The following is a 21,098-nucleotide window of genomic DNA, read 5'->3' as shown; positions in this document are numbered from 1 at the left end:
TAACATTAAAATTTCTTTCTAAATACATCTGATTGGAACGCAGACCTTTTGTTGGGTGCTTCAGTTGCCGTACTAAACGGTTTGAGTTAGAGAAAAATAGACTGAACTATGCTTACTCCTTCTGGAGCGACATCTGGAGTGACTTCGACATAAACGACTTCTTCGGTTTTTCCTAGGTCTAGAGCGACTCCCCATGGACGGTACTACCCAGTAGGCATACCGAGTGGTCCATTAAAAATTTGCATGTCTCTTTTCAATTGGATAATTAAAAAAATATATTTGGTTCTAGTTCATTTTTCTAATCCTGTATACGCGTAAATAAACACAGTTGTGCGTTCGTAAATATTTCCAAATAAGAAAAAAAAAGAATTCGCTATTTGAATGAATCACATTCATATCCCTCTCGTCAAATAGATATATAAATAAATTATTGATCATTTGCACACATTTATCCATTTTGTTTCACTGCATATGTCGCACTTTACTTCACAACACCAGACAAATTCACAATGGCACCTTTCCAATTTGGTACGTTTGACTGAATTGTATCCTCTTCCACAGCAAAGAGACGTACAACTATTGGGACCCATCTTAATCGTGCTGAAGTAAAAAAGATTTGGTACAGTTCCAAAGAATTATTGCGTTTTTCAGCGACATGAAATCAAAGAAAAATACTTTAAAAAATCAATAGAAATTGATATATACTTGGTTCGGTTAGAATTCTCATTACCCTGATCCACTCGCCCTTAATTCCCTAGTCTTACCTATTACAAGCTCGTCCAGTAGTACCAGGTATATCCAACGAAGTAATGTTATCACAAAAGTTCGGTGATCTTTCATAGTAGAGAAGATCAAAGGTCAAATCCTGTTTTCTTTTGTTTCCTTTGAATTTCTTCCGTTTGGCTTGGGGTTGAATTGTTACCTTCTTGTATGGATTGTTTGAATTCACCCTATCGATATCAAATCGAAGCAGATGATATATGATTAAACAAAACCATCATATACCATGACCAACATGTTTTTTTATACAAGTTTTCTGGTCAGTGTATAACGTAAAATGAAAATGTGTGTGGCGGTGATTCAACTTATCATTTTATGGAACTCAATTGGTCCTACTATAACAAAATTAATAAAAATATCCTTTGAGTTTTTTCGATTATCCCTATGATGGTCTCTAGGTTTTAATTGACCCTACAGAACACGACGGGCCATTTTAGGCACATAAGTTTATAACTATGGAACTTTTATGGAACTAAATATGGAATACGGACCCGAACTCCGCAACCGAACACGATCCCCCAACTCGGAACACGAGCCGAACTCCCAAATAGAAATTCGAACTCCAAACCAAAAATGGATCCTTAAGTCGCAACACGAACCAAATTGGGAGAAAAAGAAAATTGAAAAGCCGCCAAGAACATAAACAAGAAGTAAACCGGTAAGCGATAAAAAGGAACTATGAAGCAAATGAAAACTAAATATACAGGGTGTTTCGAAAATGTCTATACAAAATTCTACCACAGATTTCTGAGGCGAAAACATGATTTTAACCCAATTTATCTCAGTCCAAAAGTGGATGGTTTTCAAAATACACGATGTCGTGTTTTACCTCAGAAATTTGGCGTAGAATTTTGTCCGGGCCTTTTAGCGAAACCCTGTATATTCAAAAACAATGCATTGCATAAAATTACTTCATCAACCGAATGCAAGGGAATGACAACGATAATTAAAATAATAATAACGTGATTAAAGGTTAAAGTTAAAGGGCAATTACAGGCACATTTTCCCTACATAACGGTATTTACCATTATGGTAGCTTGGAGTGAAGACCTTTTAAACTTACATATTAAATTTTCTCGAGTTTTTCCTTCCGAGATTTAAATCAAGACTTGGATTTTGGTTTGGATCGATCAGAATGGCTGATCCATACTTCTCCATTAACAGACGCCCTATTGATCTGAGATCGGGTGTAGCTCTCCAACACGTTTTCAGTTGACAACTTCCGGAAACTCCATGGCACTTACACCTCACGTCCATGTTATGTTTTACCATCTAAAAAAAAAAATATAATTAACCTTGCATACAGAATGGTAATGGCACAGGCGTACACTCAATAATTTCGTTTTCTTATCGTTAAAGTTCTAATATGACCACCGAAAATATTTAACCATAGAAAGTTCACTCAGTGGTAGCACTATGATTTAGTCAAAAGAAAGCATAACGACGGTAGAACCCCAAGGGGCCAAGTATTTGCAATTTACTCGCTTATCTTGACTCACTCTTATAAGCCGATAAAACGCTAAAGTTAATGAAGCTACTTCTCTCGCAGCTTTTTGCGAGTTGGCGAGGTAAGAGGTATGTTTCTGAAACACGCTGTATGTATAACATATTTCAAATTAATAGTGTCATAATTAGAGGCATGAAATTTGCGAGTCTTCTTTGAGAAGAACTGAGGACTTACTTTACGTTTTCTGATGTGAATTCTGATGTTTTTCCTGAGAAGAATTTGGAAATTTGTTTTTCCTCTTTTTTAAGTTTGTTATAATTCGGAAATTAAGTTATACTACTGACACGAACCCGTCTGAATATGGCACTCCTGCCTTCTTCAGATCAAAACCGACTTTCACCCAATACATATTTCTTAGGTTTTGCCAGTTTATAGACATGTGAAATTTGAAATTAATTTACCATACTGAATTTCCATAGGAATAAAATCAATTGAGTCCCACTCTGCACCGCTCTCACCTCGAGGATTCAAAAACAATGGTAATATCTCGCGTGTGGTCTTCATAATAATCTTGTAATAATAACCGATGTCCGAAATGCGATGGCCGAAGAAAGGGGCGGAGCCCCCGGATACCTTTTGTGTGAAAATATTTCGGTTTGTAAAGGTGGACCGCACCGCCGGTAGTAGAAAATAAATCATCCGACTGTTTGGTGGGAATAAGACACTTTCATATTATGCAGATGGGAAAGGTTGAATTCGAGTTTAATTAACTCCTTTATAAGCCTGTTAACTTACCATTCTTCCTACTTGATTATTGTGCAAATTGGTCTTGGAATGAATGTCGTCGGCCTTTTCCCTCGAGTCCAGGAACATCTTGGAGAATCTAAGACCATACTTCAAATTATGGGAGCACCCTCCCCATTTCCAAAAGGTTGGCGCTTCTTTATTTGCGGAATCTACCATCTTATTCGGAATATCGTTTGCACTACTAGACGACATTTTCCTTTCCTCCGAGTAGTATAAAAATGGGTTTGAGATTGTGTATGTACCATTGGCTTTCACCAATTCGCTCGATACGGGCCGTAGTTTCGTTTTAATGTTATAAACAATGTTTTCTTTTTGGATTTGCCGCGGTTTCTTCATTTTGTACATTTTTTCATCACATCCGCAATTGCGAAGAGATGCTGAGCTGCAGGCTCGGGCGACAGCGATTACTACTCCGGCCGATGCGAGGGCATAAGAGAAGGCGGTTTCTTTGTAACCTAGAAATAATGATAATAATAAAGGTACTAAATACAGAGTAATTGAGTTTCTTGTAATAATTAAGTCTTCGGCTATCGAGGTCCGACCGGGAAACCCCGGCCGCGACGCGGCATATTAAAGAGTACGCAAAACGAGAATTTTCCTGAGAAATTCCAAAACAGGTGTGAGCCCTAATATTTGTCAATTTTCAAACTTTAATCGTCAATATCTCGGGAACCCGTAGAGCAGTTGCCTCAAATAGTACCTCAAATTAAGCGTCACGGTGCGCTCTATGAGCGCACACAAACGGAGTCGCAAAACGTCCTTGATTTTTGAGATACGGGTAAGGGACGCTGATGGACTTTTTGTATATGTAACCTTAATGATCGTTCACTATGTAAAAGAGTGGTAGAAGCTGCGTGCAAGAAAGAAAAGTGTTAAATCTTAACTTATAACTGTATTGGCATTACTTGCACCACTTTTAACTTTTTCATGAGACAGTTTTTTTTGCTTCGTTTGAAACAACCAGAAGTACCAGAAAAATAAATCAAGCCCCGTCAACTCACAATAGCACAATAATTTCTCACTGCGTCATGTGCCCCATAATTAGACTCAATTCGCCAATGGCACCGTTGGCTTTTGAATTGCGCGAAAAAATCTCAACTGCAGCTTCTACGAAAAATAAAACAGCTCATTATTATTTGCAATTATCGACGCCCCAACTTATAGAATCACTATTATTAGTTCTTGTTGAAGCACTAAGTAGCACTCTATTTGCAAACAATACCTTTTTTCAGTTCCATTCAATGGCCAGGTGCGACCATTTAATTTGCCAGTGGCGGCGATTATTTGAGAAACTAAAATTAGGGAACACTAAAAATTTTAAGGGCAAAAAACATAAAAAGTAGTAGCGGATAATTCAAAATTAATCCGCATCGCCAGGAATGATAGAAATAAAAGGTCTCAATACAATCATATTAGGTGATTCTGGTTCGCTGGGCCCCCGTCACTGGCAGATCTGATGACAGCATACAAATCAATTAGGTGTGTCAAATGGTGTTTATGTCACCTCTGCTGTCTGGGATTTTGTATTGCGGCGTGAAATACACACAAGGGATAGAATATTGTCATATTTGTCCTATTATTGTGCCCTCGATTGTTGTGGTTACGTTGTTAGTAACTTTATTTTTTTAGAAAAACGTTACATTGTAATGTATAAAAATGTGCTTAGACTAAAATTCATAGGAGATTATCAGAGGGCAATGAATAAATTCGAACATAAAAAAACAATTTTTAATTTATCGTAATTAAAGGCTCATCACGGGATCAAAGGTGCCATTACACATGATGATGAATGGCATTCATTCACTGCATGTTTTAAAAAAATTAGCACCTCGACTATTAAAAATTATGTCGCTTTTACATTACTTGTTAGCTAAGTTTTCAGTCTCTTAATAAACATGAAAGCTTTTAGCACCGCATAATTTTACATTAATTACTTTTCAATTCCTCTTGCTGCATTTAGTTATCTTCGGTTTTGTCTATGGTTAGATGAGCAGGAACGACATATCGTAAAAAGAGAATTTCCTTTAGCTGAATTTATATGAAGTTGTAATAGCCATAGAGCCGGTCATAACCATTAATTTTTAAAACAACGAATTTATTTTTTCCACGGTTCCAGGTTTGTGCGACAAACATTCAAATTCTGTGATTGTCTGGAAAAAGCGGTAGGTGAGAATTCCAACACATTTCGCACACACGTTACGTTATGGACAGTAATTTTTTTTTGGAAAACGCTAGATATCTCGAAAACCGTAAAATTAAGGCATGCATTATATTTGGAAAATGTCGAATCGAAATTTGATATAATATACAGGGTGTTCCGTTTAAAATCCGTGAGTTGACACTCATTTACGGTGCAACCGCAAGCGGTATGTCCATAAAAATATTTTTAATCAAAAGACCACTTCCACTTCAGTATGATGTCCAAGTTACAACATTTTCCTAGTTATACTTTTAGGACGTAGGTGCGGACCCATATTCGCGGGACATCCTGCACCTCATTTGTTAAAAACACCACCGCACTCCCCGGACCTAAATCCGATTGAGCACTCATGGGAAGATTCGGCAAGACAGACAAGGAAAGGAGAAAATTTCGAGGAAAGTACAACTAAGCAACGTTATTTTAGACGAATGGCTCAAAATACGTGAATATATTATCTGTAATTTAGTTGAATCAATGATTCGTTGTTTGTAGGCTGCGATCGAGCCTAAGGAGCATCCCACCAAATATCAGTGACTAAACTTCATTGTTATTTAGAGTCGTAAAAGTTTGGTTTTCGCGCTGCATGAATCCTTTTTTGGCCATACTTAAAGACATTATTCTTTATTTTCTTTATACAAGGAGAGTTTCCCGGTTACATTTTTCATAAATCTGCGCAATGATGTCTTATTTGTGCAAAATTCATCGAACTCGAATGATTAAAATTGCTTTTGAGCTGCGAAAATTGCGGGAGAAACGCTACTAGCCTGGGCGCACGAATACTTTCTTGAGCTGCTGTGGTAGTGAGGCAGAGAGAGAAAATGTTATTAATAAAAATCTTTGATATCCTCAGATTTTGATTATGTGCGTATATCGCAGGATGTAGTGTAACATATCTCAATGAATGACAGGGCCGAGCAGAACAAAGACAGATGTCGCAAATAGGCCGAGGAAACAAGAGAGATAAATCTCGACCCTCGGCTACAAACAAGGTATGAAGGAGAGATAAAAATTTTGAAGACAAGACCTATATAGGGTATTGAATGGCTACTGGGGAATTGTAAAGAGCGAAGACTACACACCGATGCGCTGCCGCTGTAAATCGTCCGATGGACGGTCAAATACCATCCTCTTTCGTTTACTTGTTTATTATTATCGAAACTTACTCTCTTCGTTTTACCCGCAAAGATTCAATCTCGTACTTTAATCAGCATTATTGCCTGCTAATTTAATTTACTTTTACCGACCTGCGCAGGTGATTTCGTAAATCTGTCCTGTCATAAATGCGACCGCGGCGTATAATGAGCAATTCTTAGTCAATCACCACGTACGCGGTGCCGTGCTGCGCAGTTTTTTCTCGAACTGCGAGTGGTCGCATTTGCTGCATCTAAATTGCGCATATCGATGTTAATCGGAACGATATCGTTTCTGGCTTGTCGTTGTTGACAGCGACCACCAGCACAGATTGCGAAATCAAGACCATGATTGGAAACACTTGACATGTCCGGGAATCCGCCGTTTTAATGTCCTCCCTCCCCCCTGCGCTTTCGCTCTTGTAAAGACCGTCCATTAGCTGCGTTGATCATTAAGGGTGTTGCAATAAGAACGCGAGATTTGAATAGCTCGTCATTTTGGCTGTACTCTTTTGATAAGCGAACCGGCGTGCCAGATCGAAGGAAGACAGATGGAAGTTGGTAAACATGGAGCGATATACCGCGAAGCAGCGCGTCCTTTCTGTCAAGTCTCACTATCACAATAGTAGAAGCTCGGTTGGTAGAATTCGGTCGTACCGGTTCAGCTATCGATCCGAGAGGCACAGAACGACCTCGCAGCGGTCCTTTGGTGGCAAACGTCACGGCAGTTCGCCAGAGTGCGGGTGAGAATCCAGGGACCTCGACTCGTCGACGTGCTCAAGACTTGAACGTTTCAACAGATACCCTTCGTCGTAGATTTACGTTGCCATCTTTACAAAATCGACCTGAACCAACAACTTTTGCCCGCAGACCGTGCAGAGCGAAGAAGACAGTTCACCTGTTGGATCGTTGAACGGAACTGGTCGGGCCATCTCCCGTCATGGTGACAGGAATTGGCCTCCACGTTCGTCCGACCTGGCACCTATCGACTTTTTCCTTTGGGGTTTTTGCGAAATCTCATGTATACGCCAACAAATCTAAGACCACCCAAGCATTAAAGGCCGAAATTGTATCTGCTGTATCAAACAAATGCGGCCAGATTTATACAAAACAGTTGTTCGAAATTTCGAGAGAAGAGTGCATTTGTGCTACCGAAGCCGCGGCGGCCATTTATCGAATGGGTTATTTCGCATTTAATACCTGAACGTCTATATCTCAAATCAATAAAGAATTCAGCATTCTGCTGCAAAAAACGGTGTTTTCCTTAAAATTTAAATGTTGCGTTCTCGTTGCAACACCCCGTAGTAAGTCAATCGAGACACATAAAAAATACTCTCATCGGAAAAGTTCAAAGATATTTTTTTAAAATCATATGACCGAAAACAGATGATTTCAATTGTAATGGGTTGATGCATAGATAACGACGATTTTTTCAACAAATTTTATTCAATAAAACGAATAAAAAAAGTTAACAAAAACATGTTTAAATAGTTATTCCTGAGCGTATTCACCGTGGACTTCAATAACTGCTTGTTGGAGGCGACCCACCCTTTGACAATGACCACCAAGTCAACAAAATCTTCTTAAATTTTGATTGTTTGACAGTTTTTCATTAACTGACTGACGTGGTAGTCTATATGAGCTTCGGTCGGCGATTAGGGCTGTCGAGGGAGCAAATCCTACTCCTCATCGACGATCGATCCGACGACGTGTTGTTCGCCATGAGGACGTGCATCATCTCGATAGAAGACGATATGGTCTTTTTGGGCGGCTGTTCTTTCTCGATGGCAATGTGAAGGCGGTCAAGTTGACCCATGTAGACGCAGCTGTTGATGTTGAATTTCCGCTTTTTGTCCAGAGATCGCCACTCTTAGGCGGTCATACTACTCAGCCCACCAATACTGAGTGCCGTTCGAAATGATCTCCCAGGAGATGATTCCACTTCTGTCCTACCAGACACGCCACATAACATTTGTACAGGCTAGGTTCTTGCGGCATTCCTTTAGGTGAAGCACCTGGCGATACGCAAACCATCTTTTTCTTAACGTTTTTGACCAGCAACAATGATTCATCACAAGTGACGATGTTCTTTAGAAATGGAGTTTGTTCATTTCGTTGCAGCAAATCGGTAAAAATACGGATCCGTTCGGCTTTGTTGTTGTCGGAGAGTTCATTCATGTCCCGTCCAGTCAATTTCCACACTTTTTCGAGCTTTTCGAGACGGCGCACGTGGACATTGAAGTCTTCGGCCAGCATCTTGCTGGCTAGGTTTTCGTCTCGTTCAAAGTCCGTCTAACGTCTCGAAATCCGATGATCGTCCTCTTCCGTCTTCATCAGCGAGGTTTACGTCACCCAATTTAGACTTATTGAACCATATTTCCACTTGCTTTTGACCGAGTATTCCTTTGCCAAAAAATTCGTTGAGATCGCGAAATGACAGTACTTTCTTCCATCCCCCGTCGAAAGGACACAGCATAGCATTGCAAATATGCAGATAATTTTCAATATGAATTTGTATTGTCGACAAAGGGAAATTTTTCAAAAATAAAGCAAACCAAACGCCATTTTTTGCAAGAAAAAGCATTTTAAAAAAATCGTCGTTAATTTCGTATCAACCTAATAGTTTATACTATACCATATTAGCACTAGTCCTTACTGTGAATATAAATTTGAATTCATTGAAAAAATTTAAAAGTAAGTAAACAATTTCCTTGCAGATATGGAAAAGTTAGAATTTTGTACTCTGCAAAATTATCGCTCGATTTCATTCTCTTGATACTAGTTGGTGCTTAGCAGGTGCTTTGAAAGTACTGTGTTTTATCACGGAACGACAACATTTAACTCTGGATGAGACGAATGGAGTGATAGGCCTTCTTCAAGCTGGTTTAAGACAAGTTGAAGTAGCTGAGCGCATGCGTGTATCTCCAAAGTATTATTAGTCGATTATGGGGGCACATTAGGAAAACTGGGACTCCGGCTGAACAACATTCCGGACGTGGATGCATTACAACCGCAGCTCAAGATCGATTTGATTGGACTACAGTTTTATTCACTGATGAATCCAGAGCCGGATTTCACGCAGATTCTAATCAAACAAGAATGTAAAGACAGTCTGGAAATGTTGAAAGTTTACGACATGTTCAGAAAGCCTATTCGTATAGAGGTGGTACAATAGTAGTATGGGATGGAATAGTGATTGGCGGTCGAACCGACCTCGTTTTTTCGAATCAATTTCTAACAGTTCGATAGTACGTCAATACCATTCTTGACCTTACAGTCCCACTGTGCGCTGGCACTGTTGGCCAAAACTTTCGGCTCATGTATGACAATGCTCGTCTACAGGTCGACGAAGGAATCCGATGACCGATGAAAGATTCGTTACATTGCCTTGGCCAGCACAATCGTCAGATCTGAATCCAGTTGAGCGTGTCTGGGACATATTTCAAAGAAAAGTTTGGCCACATATGGCCAACATTCGCGCTGGCTTTAAATTCCGGGAGCTATTGTCAGAGGAACAGGAAAAATACCACAAACGGAAATCAACAATATAATTTTGGATTTGGACAATAGAATTAGGGCTGTAATTGATAACCGTGGAGGCCAAACTTTGCATTAGACTCATATTTTTTGATTGCTGAGAATGTTTCGTCAAGTTAAAGGAAGGGCATTTTCAGTTTTGTTCACAACTTGTGAATAAATGAATATAATTTAGAAATATATCAAACAAAAGCTTAGTTTCGTTCAATTTTGAACACTTTTTAATACTATAAAGGCATAACTTTATTTTTTAATTAATTTCAGAAGAACTTCAATCTATTTATAAAAAGAGCCTTAGACGTTTCCGATGTGTGCATTCATTTCCATAGGGAAAACCTTTTTCAATGACGGCAGTGTGCATTTTCTTCTGTTTCAAGCGTTGGTTGAGGGAGTGCGACGTAAAGTCGTAATGATGCTATTGAACACGGTCTGCCATTGTTCATGCTCGCATAATTTGGACGCCTGAGTGGTCAGTTGCGATCCGTCGGACATCGGTTCCTATTGAGGAAGAGAAAACCAGGAAGACACGGTAGTGGATAAAGAGGGGAAGAACAAGAAGATTCCTTATGATGAATGCCTCAGGCTGAGGATAGGTCTTCGAGAGCGTGGAGACGCACGTATAGAGGGCTTGAAACGGGCTCTGAAGGCGACTCTCGAAGAGTCTGGATCCAAATAGGGATGAAAAAAACTTGAGCTCAGAAGAGTCTCGGATCCTTAGAAGATGCAGTCAAAAGCTCGACTGAGACTAAATTAATATCAAAAGTTCTTAGAAAATCAGCAACTGGGTTTTAAACGAACAAAAGTCCCCATCTCGTTCTTCGGACATTGCGTCGTTGGATTTTCTCTTTTTTGTGGCTGAAAAATACATGGAGAAATGCCGCTATAACCCAGTGAAACAAAATTGCTTTCATCCACTGTGAGTGAGAATAAAGCAGAACTATTGCAATTGCATTATTGCCTCCTTCAAACCGAAAATAGATGGTATTGTTGGCATTTAACTTTTTCCAACAATTTCCATCTAAATAATATATTACCATATGTCCTAGATTCTACCGTCGAATTATCTTTGATTAATGTTTCAGCAGTCACACAAATTACGTCGATTACTTTCCAAACCTCACACGATATCAATCTTGAACCACTAATTATGTTTCGATCTTTACTTGATGATGGTTAAATGATTACATGCCATTATGGTTGCTTACGGGTACCACTGAGATAAAATATACAAACGTTTGATTTATGTATCCTTATTCGCTATTGATTAATTGATGAACCTTGTTGAACCCTTTGGAGCAAAAATTGGTCAGATTCGAGAGGTACTCGAACCTGATGAAATTTGATTATGCGTATTAAGTACGGAACCAAAAGTGAGTTGGCGATATTGGAATTTGTTTTATGCTGTCCTGATTGATTCCACCAGTGGTCATTATGCGTGTACCAATACCCAAATGGGGTACGAAATCCCATTATGCAGACCATTACAAATTCTAATTACCAAATGCCGTGTATATTCACATGGAGACACTTTCGATGCAAAACAGCGTCGTTTGTTCACGGGGACCTCGTCGGGTATCTCGCCATGCCTAATAAAGTAGTCACTTTTTCCCTTGACAGACCCGCTAAAAACATTCTCATTCTCTGGCCTGAACAATTAAAAAGCCACTGCCAAGTTAACAAAGGTTTGCTAATTAATTGACGTACCGATTTGGTAACAATCAGGTTCGAAAACGGCCTCACTTTTGAGAAAAAATGCAAATGAAAATGCCAATCTGAATGTTTGTGCGCTGCAAATGTGATTTTCAGATTATTCAAGTTCTTTTTCGGGGGTAATTATTATTTATTGCTGTGGTGATATTTTCTGCACGGCAAAATGTTTCTTTAGAGGTTTAGGCGACATTCGTGGTTGCAGGTAATTAAAATCAATAAAACATTTAAGGGAGCCGAGCAAGATTCGTTATGCGAAAGATTAATTAGGAGTAGTTTCGCGAACGAAAGAGCGAATGATCCACATCCAGGAACATCTCGATAACTTAAGAAAATCCTCTTTGTTGTTGACGATACACCCAACTCCAAAAGTCTTGTACTACCTTATACCTGACAGTACGAAATTAAAGTTCGTACCAAAAATAAAAATAAACAATATAATTCCTTCTTAAATAAGAAGAGGCTATCGGCCTACGTGGCCTTTCTGCCCATGTTGGTATTCACAAGTGTTATAATGATAGTAATCGTAGTCTCAACAACAGTATCATCCACAACAATCACCCCAAAACCACCAGCATATCAGGCACATCAAACATCCCACATCTAGTCTATGTCTTGGTAGTGTTCAATCAGAGTTGTGCCCGGTGTGAGGTAACGTGAGTTTTTAGTCTGTCGGTCAATGCACAGTCCAACAACGATGACCCAGTTTTTCTCTTTGTCTTTCCACTTTTTTTGTATTTGTAATAGTCTGTCTGAAAGTTCGTACCATTTAACGGGGGATGCTTAGCTGGCCGCGATAATTATTTCTGGAAAATATCTCTATATAAAAAAAATGGAACACTTTTCCAGAAGGTTTGCGGAAAATTCCTCAGGGAAAGGTGAATTCTTGGCCATTACGTAATGGCTCAATTGAGTTCATTCTGGCACGCTTTCAACTCCACAAAACTGTACGGGATGAGAAAGGCAATCTACGCCAATGTGTGCGCCTCCGCACTTTTGGGTTGGAGAAATGTTTGTTTTTTATTCTTTCTCCGAATTCTTGTTGGCAACTCTTTGTCGTATCATCAGTATACCGGGTGATTCTAGGTAAATGGGACAAGCAAAATCTTGAAGAAAACCTTTTTTATTATCCGGGAATCAACCTTTAATACTGTGAATTTTTTTTTGAAGATTCGAATTCCTTTCTGACAGCAAAAATGTTTTTACGTTATACATTTTCGACTGAAAGCAACAATAATAATAATAATAAAATAACAATAATAATACATGCATACAAAATAAACTCTTGCATTTAGCCTCGCTAAATTTCTCATAACAGTTGTATCAACAAGTTCTCGATCTTATTAAACTGCAATGCATCCTTATGCCAAACTCATGAACTCCATTATTTTTTAGCCATGCGCCCGACATGGCCAGATTATAGTATCCATTATTCTCCAAAACATTTTTTTCCTAGATTTGCCAGACCTTCTTGAAGAAGTTGATAGAGAGCGAAGGTTCACGATGCGGTTTCAAGATGATCGCTGCCCTGCTCATTGTGCCACATGTGTCAGAGAAGCTTGAAATGGACGTTTTCCATAAAAGTGGATTGGGCATGACAGTGCAGTTGGCTGACCGGCCCGATAACCAGATTTTTTTTGCAGGATCATTTGAAACATATCGTTTACGATCGAGTGCCAACCACTGCCGAAGACATGAAAATTCGAACCAGAAACGGTTGTCGAAACGTCACACCTGAAACGTTAGCAAATACCACACAATCATTTCCTAACAGAATTCTCAAGTGCCTCGAACAGTTGCGGCACCGTTTCGCACATTTTTTTTTTAATATAATAAAGAAAATGTATCACATAGCAAATAAAATTGCTCAAATACCTTAATAGAGTTCCATAAAGCGTTCGTTTTGTATCTAGTATTATCTTGAATTTGATTACTTTCGTCTAAGCATGTTTCAAATAAAACCATTTTTAGAGTGAACAAGGAATTTGAATCTCCAAAAAAATGGGTCCATTCGAAAAAACGAAGTTGGCCCTAAACGACAGGACAAGGTGACTTTGGGAAAAAATTGAAATCATAAAAAGTTGAGCACCCGGAAATGAAAAAAAAAATTATTTGAATTTTTTTTTACAGATTTTCTCGATTTCAAGACATTTTTGCGTTGAGAGACCGAGAAACACCAAACACCTGGTTGAATAAGCGATAAAGAACAGGGTCGCATAAGAAGTAGATTGCAAAGGAGAGAGGAAAGTAGTGCAAGGAACAGTTAAGAAAATTGATATGCTAATGCAAAGAAAATTAAAAGAATCGTGGAAGAATTTTAGTTTATGGGGCTTGGAGCCATACAAACCATTGCTGCGTTAGAATCGTTAAAAATGATCTGTTCAGGACATGGTTAATCAATTGTAAAACAATTCTTATACCATTTCTTGAGATAGCCTTGAGACAATCTACACATAATAATTTCAAAGTATTTTTACTTCTTTAAAACTGCTATTAGGTAACGAAGTATAAGCTGAAGCGCGTAATATTAACTTTATGGGAAAGATCGCTTTAAGCTTTTTAGAATAATTGGAAGCTATTGTAATGGGTCATTTACCATAAATTGACGCTTTTGGTTATCACGAGACCCTTGTTGGCATAACGGTTATTAATAAATTATTATACGAAACATGATTTAGCTAATTTTAAAATCAATTGATTAATGCGTTTTCAGGAAAGAGAGACTAGCGGGGAAATAGTAATTGGTGAAGTTGGAACACTACCATTTGACAAATAAATTATCTAAAGCACAAACTACTTAAAAAATATAATTTGGGATGAGACATGCATTGAGATCAAAAGGAATTTGAGACATTCTAATCTAAAGGTTATATATAAGAATTAGTTGATGCATAAAGGTCGAATTGTTACTGCATAGATTAGTTCCGGCGAGTCTAGCAGGAACATGTTTCAATCGTAGCTCAAATCTCGACTCATGAAGAAGTTACTATTAATTATTATAGTATCAACTTACCTTGTTGTAATATGGCACTTATGTAGGGATTCTTTCCCCTGGTTCGTAGTGCAGAACAGTTCCATCTGTAACCATCAAATTGATTCTGGCATTCTTTGACTGCAAGATTCAAGCCTGAGAAAGTTCAATGTTGTTTTTAGTTCCCTCATGAAAAAACAACAAAATCTATAAATACCTTCTAGGGCGACCACAATGGTATCCGGTTGGTGCCTGCACAACTCGATTTGGAACTTGGTTAATCCAGGGATTGTTCTACAGAAGTCTGTATCCATCTGTGGTGAAGTATAAATATCCACTTCCTTCTTGGATTGAATTCCTTGTGGAGATATCCTTTGAGATGTCAATCTGGAAACAGCACAAAATTTTAATTGAACAATTATAATAGAGGAAGGGAGGAGGAAATTTATTGATAAACTCATGGTAGGGTTTAGTTGCAAGTTAATGACAAGTTCGCAAATGGAATGAAAAACTAAACGCAAAGCTGAAGGTTAGGACCTTTAGAAGAAATATGCATAGAGATTACATTGGAAAAGGTCGTCTGATTTCGTTCCTGATTTATTTCTTCAAACTGGTCGACTGGTTAAGAGCAGAATGATGGTTTTTTCATAGCCCTACGCATTCGGTTGGGTTGTTCATATGTTGGTCTCAATGAGCTCTACTTTGCAGTTTGACTGTTTTGTAAAATCGTGTTAATGGAAGTTGTCTTGAAGAGGATGTTTAAGAGTGTACCAGAGATTCGTTTCGGTCATACCTCTTTGGTAAAAATGTTTAAAAGATTCTGCGTGATTTGGGGCAATATATGGGTGCGATTTCTGGGCTCCTTCTGTTTCGGAGCTTCATATTCAATTCCGCTCAACTGAATACACTTATTGTTAGATTGCGTACCTTGTTTGTTGATGGTGTAATTCAAATCAGAATTCGTTTTTCTCTATTTTCTTTCATATTTTCAACTTTTTCGTCTCTTTTGGAAGCCGAAGTCTTTTGAAAAAACAGCAAATTTTTACCAGATAGTAGCATTCTCGGGAAATCCAAATAACGACAAGGAATACTTTGCGCAGTAGTATGATGGTCTGTCCACGCAGAGGTATCATTTATCATTACAACATGCTTCAAGATATTCTTCTATGTAGCTGCTGAACGTGTAATATTTGTAATATGCGTCCGCGATCCAGAAATGACTGAAAAGAAAGTTAAGAATTTCTGGACACAAGACACGATAGGATTATTTTAAGGAAAATATGGAATTATTCAACCGTGCATTCGTATAGAGGATGTTACAAATTCGACCCATTACTATTTTGGAAATTGTGCGAGATCAAAAAAAAGTTAACCTGAGGAAAAGCTGCGCATTTTAATGCTGAAAAATTCATTAAAAAGGGAAAAATCAAATGTTGTTTTTTCCTTATCTACGGCTCTATTACTAATTGTGTTCAAAAATTGTTTTCCGGAAACAACTTTATTTGCACTTTTCACCTACGAAGCATTACAGTGTTGCATCGAAGAGTGAATATTGATCCTTGTCTTTTTTGCAACGTTGAGCACCTCTCAAGGTCATCATGCTTACTCTTTATGTTTTTAATGAGAGTCACAAAAAACTTATCGAAAATCAGGTTCGACTTAAACAGATAATAACATTTAGTCATTAGTTAACAAACAGGGTTTGTTTCTCGAAGGATATAAAAAAAACCTTACCGAGAAACATTAAATAAGAAATTGAAATTTTAACGTTGATTTCCGTACATTATTACCAAGCTGTGTGAGCAGTATTGTTGACTTATACATTGGTAAACAGATAGAGTTTTGCCTCATGTCAAGACCATCATTATAGGTAATTAATAACTATCTCCTCAAACGATTTGTTTATACAGTTAGGAAAACACAGCGAAGGGAGTGGAATATTGTGCTTTACAGGAAATATATTAATAAATCCATATTTTGTGAAGGCAAATACAGTCACCTATGACAACACTATTTTCCATGAGCAGTGAAATATTAGTACAGAGAGATATTTGTTCCTTATTTGACGCAACATTTACTTAAGGCAAGCTTAAGCTGCTTCTAATGAACTTACCGCAGGTAAATGTTTTTTTATCGAAAACTTTTATAAGCAGGTATTCAATATCTCAATCTTATTTCGTCCTAAATATCTTTAATGGATGTAGACAACCAATGATTTGTTAGGATGACGTTGTGGGTTCCCACGTTGGTTTTTGATTCAGCTAATGCCTGGTATTCTGGTTAGCTATACTGAGGCATTTAAGCAATGTATGAATAATGATGCTACTGATGCTTTCAAATGATAATTTGGTTATTTGTGAAATTACTTATCTACGGTCTGATTATTTAGCATATTTTTTACTCAAAAATTGAGAATCTTCCGCTCTCTCAAAGCTTCTAAGGATAAGCGATTTTTAGTCGAGGCTATCATCTTCCCTTCAGTCAAAGATTTGAAGTTTGCTTTTACCTTATTATTAAAATATACTGGAGATTTTTTGAGACTTCTATAGATGTTTCGAAGATTTTATTTGTTGTTCGTGAAACTTTTCGGCTCTAAAAGCTCTAAAAAGGCTTTCAGAGCCGAAAAATTTTTCAAAAACCAAGGAAACAATTTAAATTTTTCTAATTTTTCATTTGAAAAATTAAATTTTTTTTTTTTTATTTTCATTTGAAAAATGCAGCCTGATGTATCTAACTTACTTACACCAACAAAAACCTTCCAAATACTTTTACGTGGAACGTCGAATTGAAGCCACACGTTATATTATCTCTATGGGAGCATTTTTTGCTTTTTAAAGGGCATCTCCAATAGCAAAAAAATCCTAATCGCTCTGCTCCATAATTTATTTTCATAATCTTAAAATAAGAGACTTCAATGGTGCAGTATGAAAATAATCCTGTTTTAGCAATAAATTTTATATATTATCTAATCAAATTAATTGTTTGCCCAGAGGCCAAACGTGGATGATGTATTATGATTTTACTTACATATGTTGATGGTGGCTTAAAATATAGAAGCTGAGATGTATACAAAGAAACCAATGTAGTTCCTGTTTGATCTTAGTCTTACAACACCTCGATTTACCTACAGATTTGAAGGAAAGTTTCGTATTTTTTGCATTAAGAACACTTGATTAATACCAACAAAAGGAGGACCTAAATAGCCGTTGCCAGTTTTGTCACGCAGTTAGCGGCCTCCGGCACATGCAAAGGGGTGTGATTACTAATTAAATTTGCATAACTCATACCAAGAAAAGGTTTTGAGAGTATAATTTACTGGGTAATTTGCGGTCATTGTTATGGAAATTCTAGAAAACTATCGTTCTAATAAACACCTATAGATAAAGTGTATCTATTTGTACAGTGCTTTTAACTTTATTTTTCATGTCGAAAGTGTGTGAAAAAATAGAAAAAATACGGATATTCCCTCTTACCTCACAGCTAATACAATAATCAAAACTACCACGTGCGTTCGAATTTTTCGCAGTCCCATACTTATGCACTATTCACTTAACAAAATGTTTGCCAGTCCTCATACTTTCCAAAAGCGCAGAGCTCATCAATTGAGACATCGGAATTCATTACTAAAAAATTTATGAAAATTGTTTAAAATTTTATAATATATTTTTTTTTAAAGAAAAACCTAAATATCTCAAGAGCTTTAATGTTAAACGGAAAGCGACATGAGCGAGTCCGGAGCCCGGAAAGCGAATCGAGACGCACTTCACCCAGCTCTATGAATCGGATACCCGGAAATAGACACGAATCCGTTCACGATAATAAGAAATCGTGACTCTGGAGGATCATCGTGAAAGACACACGAGAATTATGGAATCGGTGTTGTCGGTGCGCTTTGAAGAAGACCGATGGGTTTGCCTCGGGCACGTGCAGAATCGGGGAGGAAGAGACGCTTCGTGGTGGGGGGGCGGGCAACCACTGATAGATAGAGAAGGGATCCTCCCTAAGGGGTGAAATTGCACGTGCGGTTTAGGACTGAAGGAAGGAGAGGCCTGTTACGGAATAAATAGTTATTATTGTTATGTATATGAAATGAATTTAATTTATGTACTTACAGACATGAACGTAATGGAATTTCTCATTTTTCTCAGTGGAAACGTTCTGATACCTCACTGTCAATTTCCAGCCCGATCGTCGTTGCTTCGTACCTTGGTAAATGCAAAACGATACCTCAAAGGTGCAACAAATTGCAGCAATAAATAAACCGACGGAACAAGTGTTGAAAAAACTTCTTTATACCATTTCCTGCAAGACTTTGTACCTTCACGACTATTATCATTTATTTGTAAATGTTCATTCATTAAAATGCAAAGAAAATAAACAATTTACATTTGGAAGTTCTGCAATAGAGTGGTCGAAGCGAGAAGGAAGCGGGATTACCCTTTTTATTCTTGAAATTCTAAGTATTTTCTGTGAAGAATAGTTTATTGAAATTTCCACGTATTGACCTATAAATTTAAAATTTCTTACATTTTTATGCTCTCAATTTAGCGGAAATTAATCAAAAGATTTCAGAGAAAAAACGTGATTTGTGGCGCTCATCTCAGTTTTCAAAGATCTATGAAAAGCATTTTTTTAATGTCTCTCGTAGCCGTTATTATTAATTCGGTCACTGTTTTTTTGATTAAAAAGATTATTAATCTTCAACGTTAAAATTTTATTCAAAAATTCTCAAGTTTCATTAAACTTCTAAAACTATTTCATTTTTTAGGCTTTTCAAACCCAAGATGGAGCCGTGGAAATCGTATTATCACATTATTAAATTCTTCCTGAAAACAACTATTTACGAGTCTCTGTCTTTTTTTTTTGGTCATATCTAAATTACACATCGCCGATCTGTTGATGTAAGTAAACTGTAATTCACATTGTTATACAAAGCTGCTCACGAATTGAACAGACGTTAAATTAGCCTGATGATTGAAAACGGTTTAAGTTCCTGTATAGTTGGAAAATAGCTATTGATTGTTGGAAAAATTTTTTATCTAAAACCATTTCAGTTGAAATGAATTTTTCTCTAATCACTTGCTCTCAGGGTACATTCTTCAACATAACTGCTTATTAACGTTCATTCCGATCAGTTATTTCTGTGAAGCTAAAATAAATTATACAGGGTGAATCACTTTATACTTGCAGGGCGCTGGCATTCGATGGAGAAGCTCATTCTAAGTCGAGAATATTTATAGAAGGTGGAAGTGTGATCGGTAATTCCCGATGTTGCTTTTAAATTATAAAGAATGAAGAAAAATCAATAAATCATTTCGCTTTTCAAAGAAATAATAACTATATTTATTTTTTCCCTGAGAATGTTTAAGAATTTTTTTATGGTTTTTACAATTTACTACAAGTCATGAAACACCATTTGAAGAACTAAATATGAATAGGTACTTCTAGAGATACGGAATTTTGACCTTAATTTCTGTAATACGTACATTGTTCGACAAGTTGATTTCAGAGCGAGAAGGAACTTGTTGCCATTAAGAAAATTCGTAAAAAATGATTAAATAAAAATGGAACTTTATTTCTCTTTTTTGCTCAAGAGCGCCCATCTTGCCTTAATTTGATTAGGAAAGAGTATTGAGAAAAATTTGAAACATTTTTTCCTTTTTTTAATGCAGTTTGGCAAAGCATGTTCTATGTAAAAATTATCCGGAAATGCTAACTATAATTGGTTTTTTTACACACGTCAAAAACGAGGAAAAAATAGTCGCATGAAAAAATTGTATCTGAAGACAGTCTTCATGGGACGCTATTTTTGAAAGTTTCTTTTCTCTTTCGTAGTTAAACCTTCTTTAAAGTTCACCTATGTGTAAGTTACACCTGGTACAAATTCTTAAGCTATAAAACACGATTTTCCATTCTTAAACAATAATTCCAACCAAAATCCCATTTAAACGTCAGCTTTGTGAGCTTAATTTGGGCCATGAAAATCTCGATTCGCTTCGCCGATGATTTTTCATACGGGAGTCAACCTAACGGACCCCACAGAATCGACAGGACGCTTTTAATCGCCTCACTTTTGTTGCATTTTCGTATTATCCCATTTGACCGTTTATTGTATTTGTATTTATTATATTACAGGGTGCACATTGTTCCGGCATCTCCCTTTTGTACCAACGAACCAAGAGCCCTTTTGTGAACCGAAATGGATTTACACGGTTTTCACTTTGATACTCTAAACTCAATTTGACGAGCTCTCTGAATGTGTCTGTTAATTTATGTAAACCATGAATTCTGAAATGGATCAATGGAGCAACACTCTTAGGAAAAGTGTCTCGCACCTCATTGAATTAATTGAAGATTTAAGATATTCACAAGCACGATTAACTTGCTTGCACCAGGCACCTTGTAACTCTGCCTAGATGGATCGGCAAATCTATACAAAGGTTCTAATAAGGATAAGTGGGTTTAAAAAAGCTCTAAAAAGCATACTCGAGGGTAGCTCCGGGGTGACGACAATTCTGT

General features: G+C 37.3%; 1 protein-coding gene across 1 annotated transcript; it reads right to left on the bottom strand.

Moving 5' to 3' along the window:
- Positions 1-66: 66 nt before the first annotated feature.
- LOC136339031 (protein Wnt-10b-like) lies at positions 67-18,547 on the bottom strand. The gene is made up of 7 exons (XM_066281940.1): positions 18,053-18,547; positions 14,797-14,966; positions 14,622-14,735; positions 3,023-3,489; positions 1,844-2,052; positions 765-950; positions 67-600 (listed from the first exon to the last, which is right to left on the bottom strand). The coding sequence occupies exons 1-7, from the start codon at positions 18,109-18,111 to the stop codon at positions 435-437; spliced, it is 1,371 nt and encodes a 456-aa protein (XP_066138037.1). The 5' UTR covers positions 18,112-18,547; the 3' UTR covers positions 67-434.
- Positions 18,548-21,098: the final 2,551 nt, after the last annotated feature.

This window comes from Euwallacea fornicatus, chromosome 5 (assembly GCF_040115645.1).
Source record: "Euwallacea fornicatus isolate EFF26 chromosome 5, ASM4011564v1, whole genome shotgun sequence".
Classification (NCBI taxonomy): Eukaryota; Metazoa; Arthropoda; class Insecta; order Coleoptera; family Curculionidae; genus Euwallacea; species Euwallacea fornicatus.
This window is presented reverse-complemented; position numbering and strand designations above follow the sequence as displayed.

Coding starts and splice junctions, on each gene's coding strand:
- LOC136339031 (XM_066281940.1), bottom strand. CDS start 18,111: ATGGGACTGCGAAAAATTCGAACGCACGTGGTAGTTTTGATTATTGTA. Junction 14,736..14,796: donor CATTGTGGTCGCCCTAGAAG/GTATTTATAGAT, acceptor GAACTTTCTCAG/GCTTGAATCTTGCAGTCAAA. Junction 2,053..3,022: donor ATAATCAAGTAGGAAGAATG/GTAAGTTAACAG, acceptor TTTTTTTTTTAG/ATGGTAAAACATAACATGGA.